General features: G+C 71.5%; 6 protein-coding genes across 6 annotated transcripts; all 6 read right to left on the bottom strand.

The window, feature by feature from the left end:
• Positions 1–518: 518 nt before the first annotated feature.
• LOC119623052 (double homeobox protein 4C-like) lies at positions 519–1796 on the bottom strand. The gene has a single exon (XM_073008173.1). The coding sequence runs from the start codon at positions 1794–1796 to the stop codon at positions 519–521; it is 1278 nt and encodes a 425-aa protein (XP_072864274.1).
• A 2106-nt stretch (positions 1797–3902) lies between these two features.
• Positions 3903–5180, bottom strand: LOC140709419 (double homeobox protein 4C-like). The gene has a single exon (XM_073008172.1). The coding sequence runs from the start codon at positions 5178–5180 to the stop codon at positions 3903–3905; it is 1278 nt and encodes a 425-aa protein (XP_072864273.1).
• A 2102-nt stretch (positions 5181–7282) lies between these two features.
• Positions 7283–8560, bottom strand: LOC140709418 (double homeobox protein 4C-like). Its single transcript, XM_073008171.1, has one exon. It carries the CDS (start codon positions 8558–8560, stop codon positions 7283–7285), a length of 1278 nt encoding a protein of 425 aa, XP_072864272.1.
• Positions 8561–10663: 2103 nt separating this feature from the next.
• LOC140709417 (double homeobox protein 4C-like) lies at positions 10664–11941 on the bottom strand. The gene has a single exon (XM_073008169.1). It carries the CDS (start codon positions 11939–11941, stop codon positions 10664–10666), a length of 1278 nt encoding a protein of 425 aa, XP_072864270.1.
• Positions 11942–14045: 2104 nt separating this feature from the next.
• LOC140709416 (double homeobox protein 4C-like) lies at positions 14046–15383 on the bottom strand. Its single transcript, XM_073008168.1, has one exon. It carries the CDS (start codon positions 15321–15323, stop codon positions 14046–14048), a length of 1278 nt encoding a protein of 425 aa, XP_072864269.1. The 5' UTR covers positions 15324–15383.
• A 2059-nt stretch (positions 15384–17442) lies between these two features.
• LOC140709415 (double homeobox protein 4C-like) lies at positions 17443–18780 on the bottom strand. Its single transcript, XM_073008167.1, has one exon. The coding sequence runs from the start codon at positions 18718–18720 to the stop codon at positions 17443–17445; it is 1278 nt and encodes a 425-aa protein (XP_072864268.1). The 5' UTR covers positions 18721–18780.
• Between the last annotated feature and the right edge of the window lie 1503 nt (positions 18781–20283).

Below are 20283 nucleotides of genomic sequence, written 5' to 3'. Positions count from 1 at the left end.
TTTCGGGGCATGGAGGTCTCCAACCAGCAGCCCAGTGCAGAACACGGTGGTGCTGCTGGCGGTCGTGGTGGGGGTGGGGGTGGGGGTGGTGTGTTTGGGTGTGTGGGGGTGTGGTTGTGTGGGTGTGTCGGGGGGTGCGTGTGTGTGGGTGTGTGTGTGCGCGCCGCGTTGGGGAGTGGGGTGGGGCATCGGGCGGGGGTCGGGTGGTGGAAAAGCATGAGAGCTCTGCCGGGGCCGCTCCCAGAGCCTAGGCCGCTGCCCGCACACCCGCGCATGCGCAGTAGACGGTCCCCCCTCCTGGAACCTGGGCCGGCTCTGGAATCCCCGGGATGCTCAGTTCTCCTCGGTGTGGAGTCTCCGGCCGCCGCCGCCGCCGCCGCCGCCGCGCCCAGACCCGGAAGGCAGGAATGCCAGGCTGCTCAGCCCGGAGGGAAAACAGGCCTCTCCACACCGAGCCCGGTGCCCACCGCCAAAGGGAGGCCACCGCCCCGCCCCCGATCCCGTCCCAACCCCGCGTCCTAAAGCTCCTCCAGCAGAGCCCGGTATTCCTCCTCGCTGAGGAGTAGCGGTTCCAGCCAAGCGGGCTCTCCCACGTCCTGCAGCTCCGTCGGGGCCTCCGTTTCTAGCAGAGGTTGCGCCTGCTGCAGAAACTCGGGGGTCTCCAGGAGCTCATCCAGCAGGCTGGAGGGGAGTGCAGACGAGCGCCCAGGCTCCTGGAGCGGCGGGGAGGGCGCCCGGACGGCTTGCATCTGCTCCTGCCCCGCGGAGGCCTCCCGGGGCGCGGGCCCCGGAGGTGGAGCTGCCCCGATTTGGGGCTCCCACGCCGCCCCGGCGACCTGGGGCCCCTGGCCCCAGCCCCACCACGGACTCCCCTGGGACGTGGGCGGCGCGAGCACACCCTGGCCCTGCGGCTCAGCTCCGGCGGGCCCGGGCTGTCCCACCGAGCAAGGGCCCGGCAGGCTGTGGTGCTGCGGGTCCTGGTCCCCCCGCCATTGGCTCGGGCGCGGAGGCCACCCCCGGGGGGTCTGAGGGTGGGAGAGCGCCCCTTCCGGAGTCGCCAGGGCAGCGTAGGAAAGTTCCCAATCCCCGCCTGCCGGGGCTGGATGGGGGATCCCCGCTGCCTGCGCGGCCTGGCCGGGCTGCAGCGGGGCGATGGCCCCTGCTCCCTGGCTCGCGAAAGCCCCCGGTGGGAGAGTCCAGGGCGCGCAGGGCACGTGGGGCGCGGGAAGCCCCGTTCCCCACGCCCCGGTGTGGGCGAAGGCCAACGGCGAGGGGGCGGGGAGACACCCGCCGGGGGCCGCGTCGCACAGGCCGCCTGCGTGCGCCGGTGCCCCGCCACCCTGGCCTGGGTGCCTGGCCCTCCGGTTCTGAAACCAAATCTGAATCCGGGACTCCGGGAGGCCCGTCTCTCTGGCCAGTTCTTCCCGGGTGGCGATGCCCGGAAAGCGATCCTGCTGGAAGGCTCGCAGGAGCAGGGCGGTCTGGGACCGGGTGACGGCGGTCCGCTTTCGCCTGCCTTCTTGCGGGCCGCGTTTCCCGGGCCAGGGCCGAGATTCCCGCCGGTGCTGCCTCAGCTGGCGTGATCTCTCGTTCTGAAACCAAATCTGGACCCTGGGCTCCGGAATGCCGATGGCCCGGGCCAGCTCTTCCCTGGTGGCGATGCCCGGGTACGGGTTCCGCTCAAAGCAGGCTCGCAGGGCCTCCCTCTGGCTCGGGGTCCAAACGAGTCTCCTTCGCCGTCCTCGTCCTCGGGCCTCCGCCGGGAGGGCGCCGTCTCCAGGTGTCGGGAGAGCCATCGCGGGGAGACCTGGCCGGAATTCCGCGGACAGACACGGGCAGAGAGAGGCCGGCGGGCTCCCGTGCCCCTCAGTCGGCCTGTGCAGGGCGAGCAGGTCCAGCCAGGAGGCCGGCCCAGCCGGCCAGCGGCCCTTATAAAGGCCCACAGGCTCCACCCCTTCAGGAATGCAGGAGGAGCCCAGGGCCAGCCCGCCCTCGCCCTCGGAAGCCGGGACCCACAGGGCCCAGGTCACTGTGGCCTGGGTGTGGGTGGGGCCGGAGAAGCCCGGGAGGTGGGGAGTGGGGTGGGGAGTGGGGTGGGGGGAGGGGGGAGGGGGCGGGGGGCGGGCTTCAGGGGCTGGCTCTCTGGGCCTCTCCAGGGATTCTGCGGGGACTGGAAGCCGCTCTCGGGGCTCCGCGGGCGTCTTCAGCAGGGAGAAGCCAGCCCGGAAGGGTGGAGTGGAGTGTGGAACTGGACCTCCGTGAGAGTCTTGAGTTTTCCGGGCCCTCTCCCCGGGAAGGAGGCCGTGCCCGTGGTTGTCGCCGTTGTCATCACAGGCTCACACACGCAGGTGTGTGGGTCGCGTTCACTTCCACGCGGAAGGGCGGAGCGACACCCCGGAGAAAGACTGCATCCCCGGCGTCGCGGCCTGACCACGGATGCCTGCATCACGCAACGCAACGTAGGGGGAGTCTCCACCGTGGCCCGCCCTGGAAACAGGCGAGTAGAGCGAAGGCACGGTGCTGGCGTTCCACGCCTCCCTGGAAGATTCTGGGTCTCCGCAGAGCTCGGGAATCAAACAGTCAGCACGGTCAGGCTTCCGGGGGCTTCAGAGACGTGAGCACCCGACCCCCCCCCCCCGGCAGACGGCAAAGCAACGTGGAATCCCGATTCGTGCCTCAGTCGTCCTGAGTGTGACTCCTGTGTGGACGGGGCTGCCCGCCTCGCGCTGCATTGCAGGGCTCAGCCTGGGGATGGGAGGTCGGCAAACCATGCGGGTGAAAACCGGACGGCCACCCGAGTCTGGGTCTTTCGCCTTGGCGGACATGGCCCGTTCCTCGGGGAATGAGTGCCCCGCCGGCCCACGCGGCGGCCGTGGGCCCCGCCCTCTGCCCGCGCTGGGCGCTCGCCTTTTTTCCCCCGGCGCGCGGGGGCGTGGGGGAGGGGCGGCCCTGTTGCTGCTGGAGGCCGGAGACCGCTTTTCCTCCCTGCCGGAGTCCCTCTGACCCTTGCTCCCTCCCGCCCGCCCCCCCCCCCCGTCCCTCCGTCGCTCCGTCTTTCCCTCCGTTCCCCACTCCCTCCCTCTCTCCGTCCCTCCGTCCCTCCCTCCCTCCCTCCCTCCCTCCCTCCCTTCCAACGTCCCTCCTGCGTCCATCCCCCGAGGTCTGGCTCTCATCTCTCCATCTCTGCCTGCCTTCCCCCCGCCTGGAGCGGTCAGCATCCCGGGTTTGTGTGGGATCTGGGGGGTGCATGTAGCCGCCAGGTGCTCCATGCCGACGGCGGGGAAGGCGGCAGGGGCACGGGTGGGCGAGTGACGGTGGAGCGGAGGCACAGAGGAGGCGAGCCGCCGGAGGGAGAGCAGGCCCGGACGCTGCCCGGGCCCGGTGTTTCGGGGCATGGAGGTCTCCAACCAGCAGCCCAGTGCAGAACACGGTGGTGCTGCTGGCGGTCGTGGTGGGGGTGGGGGTGGGGGTGGTGTGTTTGGGTGTGTGGGGGTGTGGTTGTGTGGGTGTGTCGGGGGGTGCGTGTGTGTGGGTGTGTGTGTGCGCGCCGCGTTGGGGAGTGGGGTGGGGCATCGGGCGGGGGTCGGGTGGTGGAAAAGCATGAGAGCTCTGCCGGGGCCGCTCCCAGAGCCTAGGCCGCTGCCCGCACACCCGCGCATGCGCAGTAGACGGTCCCCCCTCCTGGAACCTGGGCCGGCTCTGGAATCCCCGGGATGCTCAGTTCTCCTCGGTGTGGAGTCTCCGGCCGCCGCCGCCGCCGCCGCCGCCGCGCCCAGACCCGGAAGGCAGGAATGCCAGGCTGCTCAGCCCGGAGGGAAAACAGGCCTCTCCACACCGAGCCCGGTGCCCACCGCCAAAGGGAGGCCACCGCCCCGCCCCCGATCCCGTCCCAACCCCGCGTCCTAAAGCTCCTCCAGCAGAGCCCGGTATTCCTCCTCGCTGAGGAGTAGCGGTTCCAGCCAAGCGGGCTCTCCCACGTCCTGCAGCTCCGTCGGGGCCTCCGTTTCTAGCAGAGGTTGCGCCTGCTGCAGAAACTCGGGGGTCTCCAGGAGCTCATCCAGCAGGCTGGAGGGGAGTGCAGACGAGCGCCCAGGCTCCTGGAGCGGCGGGGAGGGCGCCCGGACGGCTTGCATCTGCTCCTGCCCCGCGGAGGCCTCCCGGGGCGCGGGCCCCGGAGGTGGAGCTGCCCCGATTTGGGGCTCCCACGCCGCCCCGGCGACCTGGGGCCCCTGGCCCCAGCCCCACCACGGACTCCCCTGGGACGTGGGCGGCGCGAGCACACCCTGGCCCTGCGGCTCAGCTCCGGCGGGCCCGGGCTGTCCCACCGAGCAAGGGCCCGGCAGGCTGTGGTGCTGCGGGTCCTGGTCCCCCCGCCATTGGCTCGGGCGCGGAGGCCACCCCCGGGGGGTCTGAGGGTGGGAGAGCGCCCCTTCCGGAGTCGCCAGGGCAGCGTAGGAAAGTTCCCAATCCCCGCCTGCCGGGGCTGGATGGGGGATCCCCGCTGCCTGCGCGGCCTGGCCGGGCTGCAGCGGGGCGACGGCCCCTGCTCCCTGGCTCGCGAAAGCCCCCGGTGGGAGAGTCCAGGGCGCGCAGGGCACGTGGGGCGCGGGAAGCCCCGTTCCCCACGCCCCGGTGTGGGCGAAGGCCAACGGCGAGGGGGCGGGGAGACACCCGCCGGGGGCCGCGTCGCACAGGCCGCCTGCGTGCGCCGGTGCCCCGCCACCCTGGCCTGGGTGCCTGGCCCTCCGGTTCTGAAACCAAATCTGAATCCGGGACTCCGGGAGGCCCGTCTCTCTGGCCAGTTCTTCCCGGGTGGCGATGCCCGGAAAGCGATCCTGCTGGAAGGCTCGCAGGAGCAGGGCGGTCTGGGACCGGGTGACGGCGGTCCGCTTTCGCCTGCCTTCTTGCGGGCCGCGTTTCCCGGGCCAGGGCCGAGATTCCCGCCGGTGCTGCCTCAGCTGGCGTGATCTCTCGTTCTGAAACCAAATCTGGACCCTGGGCTCCGGAATGCCGATGGCCCGGGCCAGCTCTTCCCTGGTGGCGATGCCCGGGTACGGGTTCCGCTCAAAGCAGGCTCGCAGGGCCTCCCTCTGGCTCGGGGTCCAAACGAGTCTCCTTCGCCGTCCTCGTCCTCGGGCCTCCGCCGGGAGGGCGCCGTCTCCAGGTGTCGGGAGAGCCATCGCGGGGAGACCTGGCCGGAATTCCGCGGACAGACACGGGCAGAGAGAGGCCGGCGGGCTCCCGTGCCCCTCAGTCGGCCTGTGCAGGGCGAGCAGGTCCAGCCAGGAGGCCGGCCCAGCCGGCCAGCGGCCCTTATAAAGGCCCACAGGCTCCACCCCTTCAGGAATGCAGGAGGAGCCCAGGGCCAGCCCGCCCTCGCCCTCGGAAGCCGGGACCCACAGGGCCCAGGTCACTGTGGCCTGGGTGTGGGTGGGGCCGGAGAAGCCCGGGAGGTGGGGAGTGGGGTGGGGAGTGGGGTGGGGGGAGGGGGGAGGGGGCGGGGGGCGGGCTTCAGGGGCTGGCTCTCTGGGCCTCTCCAGGGATTCTGCGGGGACTGGAAGCCGCTCTCGGGGCTCCGCGGGCGTCTTCAGCAGGGAGAAGCCAGCCCGGAAGGGTGGAGTGGAGTGTGGAACTGGACCTCCGTGAGAGTCTTGAGTTTTCCGGGCCCTCTCCCCGGGAAGGAGGCCGTGCCCGTGGTTGTCGCCGTTGTCATCACAGGCTCACACACGCAGGTGTGTGGGTCGCGTTCACTTCCACGCGGAAGGGCGGAGCGACACCCCGGAGAAAGACTGCATCCCCGGCGTCGCGGCCTGACCACGGATGCCTGCATCACGCAACGCAACGTAGGGGGAGTCTCCACCGTGGCCCGCCCTGGAAACAGGCGAGTAGAGCGAAGGCACGGTGCTGGCGTTCCACGCCTCCCTGGAAGATTCTGGGTCTCCGCAGAGCTCGGGAATCAAACAGTCAGCACGGTCAGGCTTCCGGGGGCTTCAGAGACGTGAGCACCCGACCCCCCCCCCCCGGCAGACGGCAAAGCAACGTGGAATCCCGATTCGTGCCTCAGTCGTCCTGAGTGTGACTCCTGTGTGGACGGGGCTGCCCGCCTCGCGCTGCATTGCAGGGCTCAGCCTGGGGATGGGAGGTCGGCAAACCATGCGGGTGAAAACCGGACGGCCACCCGAGTCTGGGTCTTTCGCCTTGGCGGACATGGCCCGTTCCTCGGGGAATGAGTGCCCCGCCGGCCCACGCGGCGGCCGTGGGCCCCGCCCTCTGCCCGCGCTGGGCGCTCGCCTTTTTTCCCCCGGCGCGCGGGGGCGTGGGGGAGGGGCGGCCCTGTTGCTGCTGGAGGCCGGAGACCGCTTTTCCTCCCTGCCGGAGTCCCTCTGACCCTTGCTCCCTCCCGCCCGCCCCCCCCCGTCCCTCCGTCGCTCCGTCTTTCCCTCCGTTCCCCACTCCCTCCCTCTCTCCGTCCCTCCGTCCCTCCCTCCCTCCCTCCCTCCCTCCCTTCCAACGTCCCTCCTGCGTCCATCCCCCGAGGTCTGGCTCTCATCTCTCCATCTCTGCCTGCCTTCCCCCCGCCTGGAGCGGTCAGCATCCCGGGTTTGTGTGGGATCTGGGGGGTGCATGTAGCCGCCAGGTGCTCCATGCCGACGGCGGGGAAGGCGGCAGGGGCACGGGTGGGCGAGTGACGGTGGAGCGGAGGCACAGAGGAGGCGAGCCGCCGGAGGGAGAGCAGGCCCGGACGCTGCCCGGGCCCGGTGTTTCGGGGCATGGAGGTCTCCAACCAGCAGCCCAGTGCAGAACACGGTGGTGCTGCTGGCGGTCGTGGTGGGGGTGGGGGTGGGGGTGGTGTGTTTGGGTGTGTGGGGGTGTGGTTGTGTGGGTGTGTCGGGGGGTGCGTGTGTGTGGGTGTGTGTGTGCGCGCCGCGTTGGGGAGTGGGGTGGGGCATCGGGCGGGGGTCGGGTGGTGGAAAAGCATGAGAGCTCTGCCGGGGCCGCTCCCAGAGCCTAGGCCGCTGCCCGCACACCCGCGCATGCGCAGTAGACGGTCCCCCCTCCTGGAACCTGGGCCGGCTCTGGAATCCCCGGGATGCTCAGTTCTCCTCGGTGTGGAGTCTCCGGCCGCCGCCGCCGCCGCCGCCGCCGCCGCGCCCAGACCCGGAAGGCAGGAATGCCAGGCTGCTCAGCCCGGAGGGAAAACAGGCCTCTCCACACCGAGCCCGGTGCCCACCGCCAAAGGGAGGCCACCGCCCCGCCCCCGATCCCGTCCCAACCCCGCGTCCTAAAGCTCCTCCAGCAGAGCCCGGTATTCCTCCTCGCTGAGGAGTAGCGGTTCCAGCCAAGCGGGCTCTCCCACGTCCTGCAGCTCCGTCGGGGCCTCCGTTTCTAGCAGAGGTTGCGCCTGCTGCAGAAACTCGGGGGTCTCCAGGAGCTCATCCAGCAGGCTGGAGGGGAGTGCAGACGAGCGCCCAGGCTCCTGGAGCGGCGGGGAGGGCGCCCGGACGGCTTGCATCTGCTCCTGCCCCGCGGAGGCCTCCCGGGGCGCGGGCCCCGGAGGTGGAGCTGCCCCGATTTGGGGCTCCCACGCCGCCCCGGCGACCTGGGGCCCCTGGCCCCAGCCCCACCACGGACTCCCCTGGGACGTGGGCGGCGCGAGCACACCCTGGCCCTGCGGCTCAGCTCCGGCGGGCCCGGGCTGTCCCACCGAGCAAGGGCCCGGCAGGCTGTGGTGCTGCGGGTCCTGGTCCCCCCGCCATTGGCTCGGGCGCGGAGGCCACCCCCGGGGGGTCTGAGGGTGGGAGAGCGCCCCTTCCGGAGTCGCCAGGGCAGCGTAGGAAAGTTCCCAATCCCCGCCTGCCGGGGCTGGATGGGGGATCCCCGCTGCCTGCGCGGCCTGGCCGGGCTGCAGCGGGGCGACGGCCCCTGCTCCCTGGCTCGCGAAAGCCCCCGGTGGGAGAGTCCAGGGCGCGCAGGGCACGTGGGGCGCGGGAAGCCCCGTTCCCCACGCCCCGGTGTGGGCGAAGGCCAACGGCGAGGGGGCGGGGAGACACCCGCCGGGGGCCGCGTCGCACAGGCCGCCTGCGTGCGCCGGTGCCCCGCCACCCTGGCCTGGGTGCCTGGCCCTCCGGTTCTGAAACCAAATCTGAATCCGGGACTCCGGGAGGCCCGTCTCTCTGGCCAGTTCTTCCCGGGTGGCGATGCCCGGAAAGCGATCCTGCTGGAAGGCTCGCAGGAGCAGGGCGGTCTGGGACCGGGTGACGGCGGTCCGCTTTCGCCTGCCTTCTTGCGGGCCGCGTTTCCCGGGCCAGGGCCGAGATTCCCGCCGGTGCTGCCTCAGCTGGCGTGATCTCTCGTTCTGAAACCAAATCTGGACCCTGGGCTCCGGAATGCCGATGGCCCGGGCCAGCTCTTCCCTGGTGGCGATGCCCGGGTACGGGTTCCGCTCAAAGCAGGCTCGCAGGGCCTCCCTCTGGCTCGGGGTCCAAACGAGTCTCCTTCGCCGTCCTCGTCCTCGGGCCTCCGCCGGGAGGGCGCCGTCTCCAGGTGTCGGGAGAGCCATCGCGGGGAGACCTGGCCGGAATTCCGCGGACAGACACGGGCAGAGAGAGGCCGGCGGGCTCCCGTGCCCCTCAGTCGGCCTGTGCAGGGCGAGCAGGTCCAGCCAGGAGGCCGGCCCAGCCGGCCAGCGGCCCTTATAAAGGCCCACAGGCTCCACCCCTTCAGGAATGCAGGAGGAGCCCAGGGCCAGCCCGCCCTCGCCCTCGGAAGCCGGGACCCACAGGGCCCAGGTCACTGTGGCCTGGGTGTGGGTGGGGCCGGAGAAGCCCGGGAGGTGGGGAGTGGGGTGGGGAGTGGGGTGGGGGGAGGGGGGAGGGGGCGGGGGGCGGGCTTCAGGGGCTGGCTCTCTGGGCCTCTCCAGGGATTCTGCGGGGACTGGAAGCCGCTCTCGGGGCTCCGCGGGCGTCTTCAGCAGGGAGAAGCCAGCCCGGAAGGGTGGAGTGGAGTGTGGAACTGGACCTCCGTGAGAGTCTTGAGTTTTCCGGGCCCTCTCCCCGGGAAGGAGGCCGTGCCCGTGGTTGTCGCCGTTGTCATCACAGGCTCACACACGCAGGTGTGTGGGTCGCGTTCACTTCCACGCGGAAGGGCGGAGCGACACCCCGGAGAAAGACTGCATCCCCGGCGTCGCGGCCTGACCACGGATGCCTGCATCACGCAACGCAACGTAGGGGGAGTCTCCACCGTGGCCCGCCCTGGAAACAGGCGAGTAGAGCGAAGGCACGGTGCTGGCGTTCCACGCCTCCCTGGAAGATTCTGGGTCTCCGCAGAGCTCGGGAATCAAACAGTCAGCACGGTCAGGCTTCCGGGGGCTTCAGAGACGTGAGCACCCGACCCCCCCCCCCGGCAGACGGCAAAGCAACGTGGAATCCCGATTCGTGCCTCAGTCGTCCTGAGTGTGACTCCTGTGTGGACGGGGCTGCCCGCCTCGCGCTGCATTGCAGGGCTCAGCCTGGGGATGGGAGGTCGGCAAACCATGCGGGTGAAAACCGGACGGCCACCCGAGTCTGGGTCTTTCGCCTTGGCGGACATGGCCCGTTCCTCGGGGAATGAGTGCCCCGCCGGCCCACGCGGCGGCCGTGGGCCCCGCCCTCTGCCCGCGCTGGGCGCTCGCCTTTTTTCCCCCGGCGCGCGGGGGCGTGGGGGAGGGGCGGCCCTGTTGCTGCTGGAGGCCGGAGACCGCTTTTCCTCCCTGCCGGAGTCCCTCTGACCCTTGCTCCCTCCCGCCCGCCCCCCCCCCCGTCCCTCCGTCGCTCCGTCTTTCCCTCCGTTCCCCACTCCCTCCCTCTCTCCGTCCCTCCGTCCCTCCGTCCCTCCCTCCCTCCCTCCCTTCCAACGTCCCTCCTGCGTCCATCCCCCGAGGTCTGGCTCTCATGTCTCCATCTCTGCCTGCCTTCCCCCCGCCTGGAGCGGTCAGCATCCCGGGTTTGTGTGGGATCTGGGGGGTGCATGTAGCCGCCAGGTGCTCCATGCCGACGGCGGGGAAGGCGGCAGGGGCACGGGTGGGCGAGTGACGGTGGAGCGGAGGCACAGAGGAGGCGAGCCGCCGGAGGGAGAGCAGGCCCGGACGCTGCCCGGGCCCGGTGTTTCGGGGCATGGAGGTCTCCAACCAGCAGCCCAGTGCAGAACACGGTGGTGCTGCTGGCGGTCGTGGTGGGGGTGGGGGTGGGGGTGGTGTGTTTGGGTGTGTGGGGGTGTGGTTGTGTGGGTGTGTCGGGGGGTGCGTGTGTGTGGGTGTGTGTGTGCGCGCCGCGTTGGGGAGTGGGGTGGGGCATCGGGCGGGGGTCGGGTGGTGGAAAAGCATGAGAGCTCTGCCGGGGCCGCTCCCAGAGCCTAGGCCGCTGCCCGCACACCCGCGCATGCGCAGTAGACGGTCCCCCCTCCTGGAACCTGGGCCGGCTCTGGAATCCCCGGGATGCTCAGTTCTCCTCGGTGTGGAGTCTCCGGCCGCCGCCGCCGCCGCCGCCGCCGCCGCGCCCAGACCCGGAAGGCAGGAATGCCAGGCTGCTCAGCCCGGAGGGAAAACAGGCCTCTCCACACCGAGCCCGGTGCCCACCGCCAAAGGGAGGCCACCGCCCCGCCCCCGATCCCGTCCCAACCCCGCGTCCTAAAGCTCCTCCAGCAGAGCCCGGTATTCCTCCTCGCTGAGGAGTAGCGGTTCCAGCCAAGCGGGCTCTCCCACGTCCTGCAGCTCCGTCGGGGCCTCCGTTTCTAGCAGAGGTTGCGCCTGCTGCAGAAACTCGGGGGTCTCCAGGAGCTCATCCAGCAGGCTGGAGGGGAGTGCAGACGAGCGCCCAGGCTCCTGGAGCGGCGGGGAGGGCGCCCGGACGGCTTGCATCTGCTCCTGCCCCGCGGAGGCCTCCCGGGGCGCGGGCCCCGGAGGTGGAGCTGCCCCGATTTGGGGCTCCCACGCCGCCCCGGCGACCTGGGGCCCCTGGCCCCAGCCCCACCACGGACTCCCCTGGGACGTGGGCGGCGCGAGCACACCCTGGCCCTGCGGCTCAGCTCCGGCGGGCCCGGGCTGTCCCACCGAGCAAGGGCCCGGCAGGCTGTGGTGCTGCGGGTCCTGGTCCCCCCGCCATTGGCTCGGGCGCGGAGGCCACCCCCGGGGGGTCTGAGGGTGGGAGAGCGCCCCTTCCGGAGTCGCCAGGGCAGCGTAGGAAAGTTCCCAATCCCCGCCTGCCGGGGCTGGATGGGGGATCCCCGCTGCCTGCGCGGCCTGGCCGGGCTGCAGCGGGGCGACGGCCCCTGCTCCCTGGCTCGCGAAAGCCCCCGGTGGGAGAGTCCAGGGCGCGCAGGGCACGTGGGGCGCGGGAAGCCCCGTTCCCCACGCCCCGGTGTGGGCGAAGGCCAACGGCGAGGGGGCGGGGAGACACCCGCCGGGGGCCGCGTCGCACAGGCCGCCTGCGTGCGCCGGTGCCCCGCCACCCTGGCCTGGGTGCCTGGCCCTCCGGTTCTGAAACCAAATCTGAATCCGGGACTCCGGGAGGCCCGTCTCTCTGGCCAGTTCTTCCCGGGTGGCGATGCCCGGAAAGCGATCCTGCTGGAAGGCTCGCAGGAGCAGGGCGGTCTGGGACCGGGTGACGGCGGTCCGCTTTCGCCTGCCTTCTTGCGGGCCGCGTTTCCCGGGCCAGGGCCGAGATTCCCGCCGGTGCTGCCTCAGCTGGCGTGATCTCTCGTTCTGAAACCAAATCTGGACCCTGGGCTCCGGAATGCCGATGGCCCGGGCCAGCTCTTCCCTGGTGGCGATGCCCGGGTACGGGTTCCGCTCAAAGCAGGCTCGCAGGGCCTCCCTCTGGCTCGGGGTCCAAACGAGTCTCCTTCGCCGTCCTCGTCCTCGGGCCTCCGCCGGGAGGGCGCCGTCTCCAGGTGTCGGGAGAGCCATCGCGGGGAGACCTGGCCGGAATTCCGCGGACAGACACGGGCAGAGAGAGGCCGGCGGGCTCCCGTGCCCCTCAGTCGGCCTGTGCAGGGCGAGCAGGTCCAGCCAGGAGGCCGGCCCAGCCGGCCAGCGGCCCTTATAAAGGCCCACAGGCTCCACCCCTTCAGGAATGCAGGAGGAGCCCAGGGCCAGCCCGCCCTCGCCCTCGGAAGCCGGGACCCACAGGGCCCAGGTCACTGTGGCCTGGGTGTGGGTGGGGCCGGAGAAGCCCGGGAGGTGGGGAGTGGGGTGGGGAGTGGGGTGGGGGGAGGGGGGAGGGGGCGGGGGGCGGGCTTCAGGGGCTGGCTCTCTGGGCCTCTCCAGGGATTCTGCGGGGACTGGAAGCCGCTCTCGGGGCTCCGCGGGCGTCTTCAGCAGGGAGAAGCCAGCCCGGAAGGGTGGAGTGGAGTGTGGAACTGGACCTCCGTGAGAGTCTTGAGTTTTCCGGGCCCTCTCCCCGGGAAGGAGGCCGTGCCCGTGGTTGTCGCCGTTGTCATCACAGGCTCACACACGCAGGTGTGTGGGTCGCGTTCACTTCCACGCGGAAGGGCGGAGCGACACCCCGGAGAAAGACTGCATCCCCGGCGTCGCGGCCTGACCACGGATGCCTGCATCACGCAACGCAACGTAGGGGGAGTCTCCACCGTGGCCCGCCCTGGAAACAGGCGAGTAGAGCGAAGGCACGGTGCTGGCGTTCCACGCCTCCCTGGAAGATTCTGGGTCTCCGCAGAGCTCGGGAATCAAACAGTCAGCACGGTCAGGCTTCCGGGGGCTTCAGAGACGTGAGCACCCGACCCCCCCCCCCCGGCAGACGGCAAAGCAACGTGGAATCCCGATTCGTGCCTCAGTCGTCCTGAGTGTGACTCCTGTGTGGACGGGGCTGCCCGCCTCGCGCTGCATTGCAGGGCTCAGCCTGGGGATGGGAGGTCGGCAAACCATGCGGGTGAAAACCGGACGGCCACCCGAGTCTGGGTCTTTCGCCTTGGCGGACATGGCCCGTTCCTCGGGGAATGAGTGCCCCGCCGGCCCACGCGGCGGCCGTGGGCCCCGCCCTCTGCCCGCGCTGGGCGCTCGCCTTTTTTCCCCCGGCGCGCGGGGGCGTGGGGGAGGGGCGGCCCTGTTGCTGCTGGAGGCCGGAGACCGCTTTTCCTCCCTGCCGGAGTCCCTCTGACCCTTGCTCCCTCCCGCCCGCCCCCCCCCCCGTCCCTCCGTCGCTCCGTCTTTCCCTCCGTTCCCCACTCCCTCCCTCTCTCCGTCCCTCCGTCCCTCCGTCCCTCCCTCCCTCCCTCCCTTCCAACGTCCCTCCTGCGTCCATCCCCCGAGGTCTGGCTCTCATGTCTCCATCTCTGCCTGCCTTCCCCCCGCCTGGAGCGGTCAGCATCCCGGGTTTGTGTGGGATCTGGGGGGTGCATGTAGCCGCCAGGTGCTCCATGCCGACGGCGGGGAAGGCGGCAGGGGCACGGGTGGGCGAGTGACGGTGGAGCGGAGGCACAGAGGAGGCGAGCCGCCGGAGGGAGAGCAGGCCCGGACGCTGCCCGGGCCCGGTGTTTCGGGGCATGGAGGTCTCCAACCAGCAGCCCAGTGCAGAACACGGTGGTGCTGCTGGCGGTCGTGGTGGGGGTGGGGGTGGGGGTGGTGTGTTTGGGTGTGTGGGGGTGTGGTTGTGTGGGTGTGTCGGGGGGTGCGTGTGTGTGGGTGTGTGTGTGCGCGCCGCGTTGGGGAGTGGGGTGGGGCATCGGGCGGGGGTCGGGTGGTGGAAAAGCATGAGAGCTCTGCCGGGGCCGCTCCCAGAGCCTAGGCCGCTGCCCGCACACCCGCGCATGCGCAGTAGACGGTCCCCCCTCCTGGAACCTGGGCCGGCTCTGGAATCCCCGGGATGCTCAGTTCTCCTCGGTGTGGAGTCTCCGGCCGCCGCCGCCGCCGCCGCCGCCGCCGCGCCCAGACCCGGAAGGCAGGAATGCCAGGCTGCTCAGCCCGGAGGGAAAACAGGCCTCTCCACACCGAGCCCGGTGCCCACCGCCAAAGGGAGGCCACCGCCCCGCCCCCGATCCCGTCCCAACCCCGCGTCCTAAAGCTCCTCCAGCAGAGCCCGGTATTCCTCCTCGCTGAGGAGTAGCGGTTCCAGCCAAGCGGGCTCTCCCACGTCCTGCAGCTCCGTCGGGGCCTCCGTTTCTAGCAGAGGTTGCGCCTGCTGCAGAAACTCGGGGGTCTCCAGGAGCTCATCCAGCAGGCTGGAGGGGAGTGCAGACGAGCGCCCAGGCTCCTGGAGCGGCGGGGAGGGCGCCCGGACGGCTTGCATCTGCTCCTGCCCCGCGGAGGCCTCCCGGGGCGCGGGCCCCGGAGGTGGAGCTGCCCCGATTTGGGGCTCCCACGCCGCCCCGGCGACCTGGGGCCCCTGGCCCCAGCCCCACCACGGACTCCCCTGGGACGTGGGCGGCGCGAGCACACCCTGGCCCTGCGGCTCAGCTCCGGCGGGCCCGGGCTGTCCCACCGAGCAAGGGCCCGGCAGGCTGTGGTGCTGCGGGTCCTGGTCCCCCCGCCATTGGCTCGGGCGCGGAGGCCACCCCCGGGGGGTCTGAGGGTGGGAGAGCGCCCCTTCCGGAGTCGCCAGGGCAGCGTAGGAAAGTTCCCAATCCCCGCCTGCCGGGGCTGGATGGGGGATCCCCGCTGCCTGCGCGGCCTGGCCGGGCTGCAGCGGGGCGACGGCCCCTGCTCCCTGGCTCGCGAAAGCCCCCGGTGGGAGAGTCCAGGGCGCGCAGGGCACGTGGGGCGCGGGAAGCCCCGTTCCCCACGCCCCGGTGTGGGCGAAGGCCAACGGCGAGGGGGCGGGGAGACACCCGCCGGGGGCCGCGTCGCACAGGCCGCCTGCGTGCGCCGGTGCCCCGCCACCCTGGCCTGGGTGCCTGGCCCTCCGGTTCTGAAACCAAATCTGAATCCGGGACTCCGGGAGGCCCGTCTCTCTGGCCAGTTCTTCCCGGGTGGCGATGCCCGGAAAGCGATCCTGCTGGAAGGCTCGCAGGAGCAGGGCGGTCTGGGACCGGGTGACGGCGGTCCGCTTTCGCCTGCCTTCTTGCGGGCCGCGTTTCCCGGGCCAGGGCCGAGATTCCCGCCGGTGCTGCCTCAGCTGGCGTGATCTCTCGTTCTGAAACCAAATCTGGACCCTGGGCTCCGGAATGCCGATGGCCCGGGCCAGCTCTTCCCTGGTGGCGATGCCCGGGTACGGGTTCCGCTCAAAGCAGGCTCGCAGGGCCTCCCTCTGGCTCGGGGTCCAAACGAGTCTCCTTCGCCGTCCTCGTCCTCGGGCCTCCGCCGGGAGGGCGCCGTCTCCAGGTGTCGGGAGAGCCATCGCGGGGAGACCTGGCCGGAATTCCGCGGACAGACACGGGCAGAGAGAGGCCGGCGGGCTCCCGTGCCCCTCAGTCGGCCTGTGCAGGGCGAGCAGGTCCAGCCAGGAGGCCGGCCCAGCCGGCCAGCGGCCCTTATAAAGGCCCACAGGCTCCACCCCTTCAGGAATGCAGGAGGAGCCCAGGGCCAGCCCGCCCTCGCCCTCGGAAGCCGGGACCCACAGGGCCCAGGTCACTGTGGCCTGGGTGTGGGTGGGGCCGGAGAAGCCCGGGAGGTGGGGAGTGGGGTGGGGAGTGGGGTGGGGGGAGGGGGGAGGGGGCGGGGGGCGGGCTTCAGGGGCTGGCTCTCTGGGCCTCTCCAGGGATTCTGCGGGGACTGGAAGCCGCTCTCGGGGCTCCGCGGGCGTCTTCAGCAGGGAGAAGCCAGCCCGGAAGGGTGGAGTGGAGTGTGGAACTGGACCTCCGTGAGAGTCTTGAGTTTTCCGGGCCCTCTCCCCGGGAAGGAGGCCGTGCCCGTGGTTGTCGCCGTTGTCATCACAGGCTCACACACGCAGGTGTGTGGGTCGCGTTCACTTCCACGCGGAAGGGCGGAGCGACACCCCGGAGAAAGACTGCATCCCCGGCGTCGCGGCCTGACCACGGATGCCTGCATCACGCAACGCAACGTAGGGGGAGTCTCCACCGTGGCCCGCCCTGGAAACAGGCGAGTAGAGCGAAGGCACGGTGCTGGCGTTCCACGCCTCCCTGGAAGATTCTGGGTCTCCGCAGAGCTCGGGAATCAAACAGTCAGCACGGTCAGGCTTCCGGGGGCTTCAGAGACGTGAGCACCCGACCCCGCCCCCCCCCGGCAGACGGCAAAGCAACGTGGAATCCCGATTCGTGCCTCAGTCGTCCTGAGTGTGACTCCTGTGTGGACGGGGCTGCCCGCCTCGCGCTGCATTGCAGGGCTCAGCCTGGGGATGGGAGGTCGGCAAACCATGCGGGTGAAAACCGGACGGCCACCCGAGTCTGGGTCTTTCGCCTTGGCGGACATGGCCCGTTCCTCGGGGAATGAGTGCCCCGCCGGCCCACGCGGCGGCCGTGGGCCCCGCCCTCTGCCCGCGCTGGGCGCTCGCCTTTTTTCCCCCGGCGCGCGGGGGCGTGGGGGAGGGGCGGCCCTGTTGCTGCTGGAGGCCGGAGACCGCTTTTCCTCCCTGCCGGAGTCCCTCTGACCCTTGCTCCCTCCCGCCCGCCCCCCCCCCCCGTCCCTCCGTCGCTCCGTCTTTCCCTCCGTTCCCCACTCCCTCCCTCTCTCCGTCCCTCCGTCCCTCCCTCCCTCCCTCCCTCCCTCCCTCCCTCCCTCCCTTCCAACGTCCCTCCTGCGTCCATCCCCCGAGGTCTGGCTCTCATCTCTCCATCTCTGCCTGCCTTCCCCCCGCCTGGAGCGGTCAGCATCCCGGGTTTGTGTGGGATCTGGGGGGTGCATGTAGCCGCCAGGTGCTCCATGCCGACGGCGGGGAAGGCGGCAGGGGCACGGGTGGGCGAGTGACGGTGGAGCGGAGGCACAGAGGAGGCGAGCCGCCGGAGGGAGAGCAGGGAGAGCAGGCCCGGACGCTGCCCGGGCCCGGTGTTTCGGGGCATGGAGGTCTCCAACCAGCAGCCCAGTGCAGAACACGGTGGTGCTGCTGGCGGTCGTGGTGGGGGTGGGGGTGGGGGTGGTGTGTTTGGGTGTGTGGGGGTGTGGTTGTGTGGGTGTGTCGGGGGGTGCGTGTGTGTGGGTGTGTGTGTGCGCGCCGCGTTGGGGAGTGGGGTGGGGCATCGGGCGGGGGTCGGGTGGTGGAAAAGCATGAGAGCTCTGCCGGGGCCGCTCCCAGAGCCTAGGCCGCTGCCCGCACACCCGCGCATGCGCAGTAGACGGTCCCCCCTCCTGGAACCTGGGCCGGCTCTGGAATCCCCGGGATGCTCAGTTCTCCTCGGTGTGGAGTCTCCGGCCGCCGCCGCCGCCGCCGCGCCCAGACCCGGAAGGCAGGAATGCCAGGCTGCTCAGCCCGGAGGGAAAACAGGCCTCTCCACACCGAGCCCGGTGCCCACCGCCAAAGGGAGGCCACCGCCCCGCCCCCGATCCCGTCCCAACCCCGCGTCCTAAAGCTCCTCCAGCAGAGCCCGGTATTCCTCCTCGCTGAGGAGTAGCGGTTCCAGCCAAGCGGGCTCTCCCACGTCCTGCAGCTCCGTCGGGGCCTCCGTTTCTAGCAGAGGTTGCGCCTGCTGCAGAAACTCGGGGGTCTCCAGGAGCTCATCCAGCAGGCTGGAGGGGAGTGCAGACGAGCGCCCAGGCTCCTGGAGCGGCGGGGAGGGCGCCCGGACGGCTTGCATCTGCTCCTGCCCCGCGGAGGCCTCCCGGGGCGCGGGCCCCGGAGGTGGAGCTGCCCCGATTTGGGGCTCCCACGCCGCCCCGGCGACCTGGGGCCCCTGGCCCCAGCCCCACCACGGACTCCCCTGGGACGTGGGCGGCGCGAGCACACCCTGGCCCTGCGGCTCAGCTCCGGCGGGCCCGGGCTGTCCCACCGAGCAAGGGCCCGGCAGGCTGTGGTGCTGCGGGTCCTGGTCCCCCCGCCATTGGCTCGGGCGCGGAGGCCACCCCCGGGGGGTCTGAGGGTGGGAGAGCGCCCCTTCCGGAGTCGCCAGGGCAGCGTAGGAAAGTTCCCAATCCCCGCCTGCCGGGGCTGGATGGGGGATCCCCGCTGCCTGCGCGGCCTGGCCGGGCTGCAGCGGGGCGACGGCCCCTGCTCCCTGGCTCGCGAAAGCCCCCGGTGGGAGAGTCCAGGGCGCGCAGGGCACGTGGGGCGCGGGAAGCCCCGTTCCCCACGCCCCGGTGTGGGCGAAGGCCAACGGCGAGGGGGCGGGGAGACACCCGCCGGGGGCCGCGTCGCACAGGCCGCCTGCGTGCGCCGGTGCCCCGCCACCCTGGCCTGGGTGCCTGGCCCTCCGGTTCTGAAACCAAATCTGAATCCGGGACTCCGGGAGGCCCGTCTCTCTGGCCAGTTCTTCCCGGGTGGCGATGCCCGGAAAGCGATCCTGCTGGAAGGCTCGCAGGAGCAGGGCGGTCTGGGACCGGGTGACGGCGGTCCGCTTTCGCCTGCCTTCTTGCGGGCCGCGTTTCCCGGGCCAGGGCCGAGATTCCCGCCGGTGCTGCCTCAGCTGGCGTGATCTCTCGTTCTGAAACCAAATCTGGACCCTGGGCTCCGGAATGCCGATGGCCCGGGCCAGCTCTTCCCTGGTGGCGATGCCCGGGTACGGGTTCCGCTCAAAGCAGGCTCGCAGGGCCTCCCTCTGGCTCGGGGTCCAAACGAGTCTCCTTCGCCGTCCTCGTCCTCGGGCCTCCGCCGGGAGGGCGCCGTCTCCAGGTGTCGGGAGAGCCATCGCGGGGAGACCTGGCCGGAATTCCGCGGACAGACACGGGCAGAGAGAGGCCGGCGGGCTCCCGTGCCCCTCAGTCGGCCTGTGCAGGGCGAGCAGGTCCAGCCAGGAGGCCGGCCCAGCCGGCCAGCGGCCCTTATAAAGGCCCACAGGCTCCACCCCTTCAGGAATGCAGGAGGAGCCCAGGGCCAGCCCGCCCTCGCCCTCGGAAGCCGGGACCCACAGGGCCCAGGTCACTGTGGCCTGGGTGTGGGTGGGGCCGGAGAAGCCCGGGAGGTGGGGAGTGGGGTGGGGAGTGGGGTGGGGGGAGGGGGGAGGGGGCGGGGGGCGGGCTTCAGGGGCTGGCTCTCTGGGCCTCTCCAGGGATTCTGCGGGGACTGGAAGCCGCTCTCGGGGCTCCGCGGGCGTCTTCAGCAGGGAGAAGCCAGCCCGGAAGGGTGGAGTGGAGTGTGGAACTGGACCTCCGTGAGAGTCTTGAGTTTTCCGGGCCCTCTCCCCGGGAAGGAGGCCGTGCCCGTGGTTGTCGCCGTTGTCATCACAGGCTCACACACGCAGGTGTGTGGGTCGCGTTCACTTCCACGCGGAAGGGCGGAGCGACACCCCGGAGAAAGACTGCATCCCCGGCGTCGCGGCCTGACCACGGATGCCTGCATCACGCAACGCAACGTAGGGGGAGTCTCCACCGTGGCCCGCCCTGGAAACAGGCGAGTAGAGCGAAGGCACGGTGCTGGCGTTCCACGCCTCCCTGGAAGATTCTGGGTCTCCGCAGAGCTCGGGAATCAAACAGTCAGCACGGTCAGGCTTCCGGGGGCTTCAGAGACGTGAGCACCCGACCCCCCCCCCCCCCGGCAGACGGCAAAGCAACGTGGAATCCCGATTCGTGCCTCAGTCGTCCTGAGTGTGACTCCTGTGTGGACGGGGCTGCCCGCCTCGCGCTGCATTGCAGGGCTCAGCCTGGGGATGGGAGGTCGGCAAACCATGCGGGTGAAAACCGGACGGCCACCCGAGTCTGGGTCTTTCGCCTTGGCGGACATGGCCCGTTCCTCGGGGAATGAGTGCCCCGCCGGCCCACGCGGCGGCCGTGGGCCCCGCCCTCTGCCCGCGCTGGGCGCTCGCCTTTTTTCCCCCGGCGCGCGGGGGCGTGGGGGAGGGGCGGCCCTGTTGCTGCTGGAGGCCGGAGACCGCTTTTCCTCCCTGCCGGAGTCCCTCTGACCCTTGCTCCCTCCCGCCCGCCCCCCCCCCCCGTCCCTCCGTCGCTCCGTCTTTCCCTCCGTTCCCCACTCCCTCCCTCTCTCCGTCCCTCCGTCCCTCCCTCCCTCCCTCCCTCCCTCCCTTCCAACGTCCCTCCTGCGTCCATCCCCCGAGGTCTGGCTCTCATCTCTCCATCTCTGCCTGCCTTCCCCCCGCCTGGAGCGGTCAGCATCCCGGGTTTGTGTGGGATCTGGGGGGTGCATGTAGCCGCCAGGTGCTCCATGCCGACGGCGGGGAAGGCGGCAGGGGCACGGGTGGGCGAGTGACGGTGGAGCGGAGGCACAGAGGAGGCGAGCCGCCGGAGGGAGAGCAGGC

The sequence above is a fragment of the Chlorocebus sabaeus genome, chromosome 20 (genome assembly GCF_047675955.1).
Source record: "Chlorocebus sabaeus isolate Y175 chromosome 20, mChlSab1.0.hap1, whole genome shotgun sequence".
NCBI lineage: Eukaryota > Metazoa > Chordata > Mammalia > Primates > Cercopithecidae > Chlorocebus > Chlorocebus sabaeus.
The sequence above is the reverse complement of the archived record's forward strand: the minus strand, read 5'-3'. Positions and strand labels throughout refer to the sequence as shown.